This window comes from Salminus brasiliensis, chromosome 22, assembly GCF_030463535.1.
Source record: "Salminus brasiliensis chromosome 22, fSalBra1.hap2, whole genome shotgun sequence".
Classification (NCBI taxonomy): Eukaryota; Metazoa; Chordata; class Actinopteri; order Characiformes; family Bryconidae; genus Salminus; species Salminus brasiliensis.
This window is the reverse complement of record NC_132899.1, coordinates 4,026,459-4,030,045: the sequence shown is the minus strand read 5'-3', so window position 1 is coordinate 4,030,045 and position 3,587 is coordinate 4,026,459. Positions and strand designations below refer to the sequence as shown.

The following is a 3,587-nucleotide window of genomic DNA, read 5'->3' as shown; positions in this document are numbered from 1 at the left end:
TAAACATTCAGCGATAAGCAGTAAGATTGCTGGATAAATAGAGAGGCCAGTTCAGCAATCCAACCCTGCCCATAACTCCTGCAAACCTTAAAAGTAGATCTGCTGCCTCAGGCTTGGTTTTCAACAGTGCGTTCACTTACTGACAATTCACAAAGTAAAAGTTGCTGAATAAACCGATCCCATTTCTGAGAGACGCCTTTTTATGAGTGGAAATGAGAGTAGAAGGTTCTCAGTCTACCTTCATAACTGCAACAGGCACTGAAAAAGGTAAGCATCTATTCAGCTTTATGTAGTTTTACTGCTGTTTTACTGGTGTGATGTCATCTGATGGTCACTCATAGGTCATTAGAGGTCGTTATGGTCATTGGGAGGCTTTGGTCAGGAATCAGTGCTTCCATTTTTGCTTGACAAAACACCTGATTTATGGAAGTACTTTGTGCTTTGCACTTTTCTGATGAATTACTTTCCATTTTTTTTGCTTCAGTCCTCTGTGGAAATTTCTACACACACGATACACACAAGTATAATAAATATTTTAGAAGAAGAAAAGAAAAGCCATCCTGATATTTCACAGACAGATGAATAGTCGTAAATAATCTGCGTAGCGGCCTAAGCCTTTAATACAGTACTGTAACTACACATTGTGATTGCTTCAGTATCCACCCTGGAGATGTTACACTGTGAGGGTGACCCTTCCTCACTTCACTTTCCTTTTCTGCACAGATTAAAGTGTTAAACCCAAATGTGTGACCTCCACAGGCTGTGAAGACCTCCACTGAAGAACCTGATAGGGTCCATTTTCTGGTAAACTGAATTCAATTATAGTATTTGCTTCTATAGTATTTGCTTCTTAGTACCACTATATTTGCTTCTTAGTACCACTATATATTATATGAAATGTGAATATATATTCACATTTGTCACAAGTAGCATGCATGCTAATCCAGAGTGGTTTACCAAAGTGCTCAATCATTTACTCAGACTATTCAAAGCAAGTGTTGATAGACCCTAAATTCCGATATTTTTCAGGATTCAGGATTATGGCTCAAAAGTGAGCAGCCAATAACCCTAATGCAACAATTTGTAAGCAGTACACCATTTGATTTAGATATTAGTGCTTCATTAAGTGCTTTCGAAAGACTGATTTTGCTGTTCAGACACTCAGGGGGAGGTCATTCAACCACTTTGCTGCCAGGACAGAGAATAATGGATGCTTGTCTTCCATGCATCCTAAGAGATGGTGGGTCAAGCTGAGCCGAACTTGAAGCACAAAGGGCTCTTAGTACAGATTGGGTTTTGACCACTGCCATCAGGCAGGGAGGAGCTGGACAATTTTTGGTTTTGTAGGCCAGCCTCAGGGTTTGATATCTGATACAGGAAGCTGCTACAGGAAGCCAGTGAGGGGAACGCAGCAAGGGAGTGATAGCTCTAAACTCTCCATGGCTATACTCCTTCATAATCAACCAGCTGCAAAATCACCCATTAACCTTTTTTTTTATTAAATATTTGGTACTTTGTCACTTTATATTGTTCATTAATGATTATCTGATCAGCCTGCATCAACATATGAAGTGACTACATTCACGTTCTAATAACTTTTAATCTCGTTAGTTTCTAAGATGAGTGAGAGAACAGGCAAGCAGTGGGTTCTTCTGGCTGCTGGTTCCAAGAGCTGGATAAATTACAGACATCAGGTACTTATTATTGTTTCTCTCTTTTTATATAAAATGTATATGTTGGAATAAGAATGTCATTGTACAGAGTAACTGCTTGTTTCTGCTGCGCATATGACAATTTACATTTACTGCATTTAGCAGACGCTATTCTCCAGAGCGACTTTCAAAAGCTATTTACTCAAGAAGAACCTCAGCTAGTTTAAATAGACTAATAAATCAAAGCTCCTCTAATCTTAGACTCTGCTAAACACAAGTCAGTATGGAGACCATAGAACTCTTCTCTTTGCCTGAGTACTCTCAGATAAGAAGGGTCTTCAGTCTGGGTTTGAAGACAGTGAGTGTTGGACTCTGCTGTTCGGACACCCAGGGGAAGTTCGTTCCACCACTTCGGTGCAAGACAGAAAAAAGTCTGGACGCTCGTCTTCTGTAGATCTTAAAGGATGGCGGGTCGAGCCGAGCCGTACTTGAAGCTGGAAGGGCTCTTAGTGCAGATCGGCTTTTGACCATCGCCATCAGGTACGGAGGGGCTGGCTGGTCCAGTCTTAGCTTTGTAGGCCAGAGTCAGGGGGTTGGATCTGATGACCTGGGCAGCAGCTACAGGAAGCTACAGTGAAGAGAGAATGCAGCAGAGGAGGAGCTGAACATGGCTGTACTTAGAAACGTTGAAGACGACCCGACCCGTGCCACTGTGTTCTGGATAAGTTTCAGGGGCCTGATGGTGCGCAGAGGGAGATCAGCCAGAAGAGAGCTGCAGTAGTCAAGTCTTGAAGTGACGAGAGACTGGACAAACACCTGGGCGTCCTCTCTACAGAGGAAGGGTCGAATTCTCCAGATGTTGTACGGGAGGAATCTGCATGACTGAGTGTGATTTGTAACATGACTTGAGAATGATAACTGATCATCCATCACTACACCAAGACTTCCAGCTTCTGTAGAAGGAGTGACCAGTGCGTTCTCTAAGGAGATGGCAAGATCATTGCGAGGTCCAGCAGTTTCCGGGATGTACAGCAGCTCTGTCTTGCTATGAACTCTTGAACTGGAACATGAACTAATTTTATTCTATTTTATTTTTTTTTATTAATGCTTTAATGTAACAATAATCAGATACCTTTTTCTAAATGCCAATGTTATTAAATGAGTGACTCATCTTAAAACAACTCAAATGGTGATGCTGGAGCTTTGAATTATTTTATAAATAAATCTTGATGATATTCTTATCTATTTCTCATCTATTCATTAGGCTAATGTGTGCCATGCTTATCAAATGGTTCACCACAGTGGCATTCCAGATGAGCAGGTTGTGGTGATGATGTATGATGATCTAGCTTACAATGCAGAGTAAGTAAGCTTTTATTTGATCATTTGTTTGTTTACTGGCTTTTCCCAGAGATATTTGTAGCTACAGAAATATCTATATCGTAGCTGTGTTTGGAAAAAGTACACTTTTTAAGCAGATTTTTCAGGGAAATAATGCTTATGTAGAGATGTGAATTTGAAAGTGAAGGTGGATCAGGTTTTCCTCTCTTAACAGGAACCCGTATCCAGGAGAAATCATCAACAAGCCCAATGGACCCAACGTTTACCCGGGAGTTCTGAAGGACTACACTGGAGATGTATGTTCTCTTTCAGACTGCCTTTATGCTGTGGCACCGATAAAGCTCATCCAGCAGTCACCAGTTCTTATTAGGATGAATATCTGAATATCAAGCAATAACATTATATCTCGAAAATGGCCAAATCTTCTTAAATTTCATTGGAAGTCAATGGAAAAATATATTTTTCCAAGTCATCTTCGAGCATTTCTATTGGTCATGTTGGATATTGCTGTTTTTTTTGGTTGACAGAGACAATATGGAAGATTCTCATTGGGAAATACAATTTCTGTACAGAGGTTCCTATACATAACATACA

The 3,587-nt window shown here is 40.5% G+C and overlaps 1 protein-coding gene across 1 annotated transcript in view; it reads left to right on the top strand.

The window, feature by feature from the left end:
• Positions 1 to 1,443: 1,443 nt before the first annotated feature.
• The window catches only part of LOC140544239 (legumain-like), a 7,966-nt gene continuing 5,822 nt past the window's right edge, over positions 1,444 to 3,587 (top strand). Inside the window, exons 1-4 of the mRNA XM_072667684.1 lie at positions 1,444 to 1,509; positions 1,612 to 1,694; positions 2,917 to 3,014; positions 3,208 to 3,289. Of these exons, the coding sequence (XP_072523785.1) occupies positions 1,620 to 1,694; positions 2,917 to 3,014; positions 3,208 to 3,289 (255 nt within the window). The 5' untranslated portion in view covers positions 1,444 to 1,509; positions 1,612 to 1,619. The remainder of the gene's footprint in view (positions 1,510 to 1,611; positions 1,695 to 2,916; positions 3,015 to 3,207; positions 3,290 to 3,587) is intronic.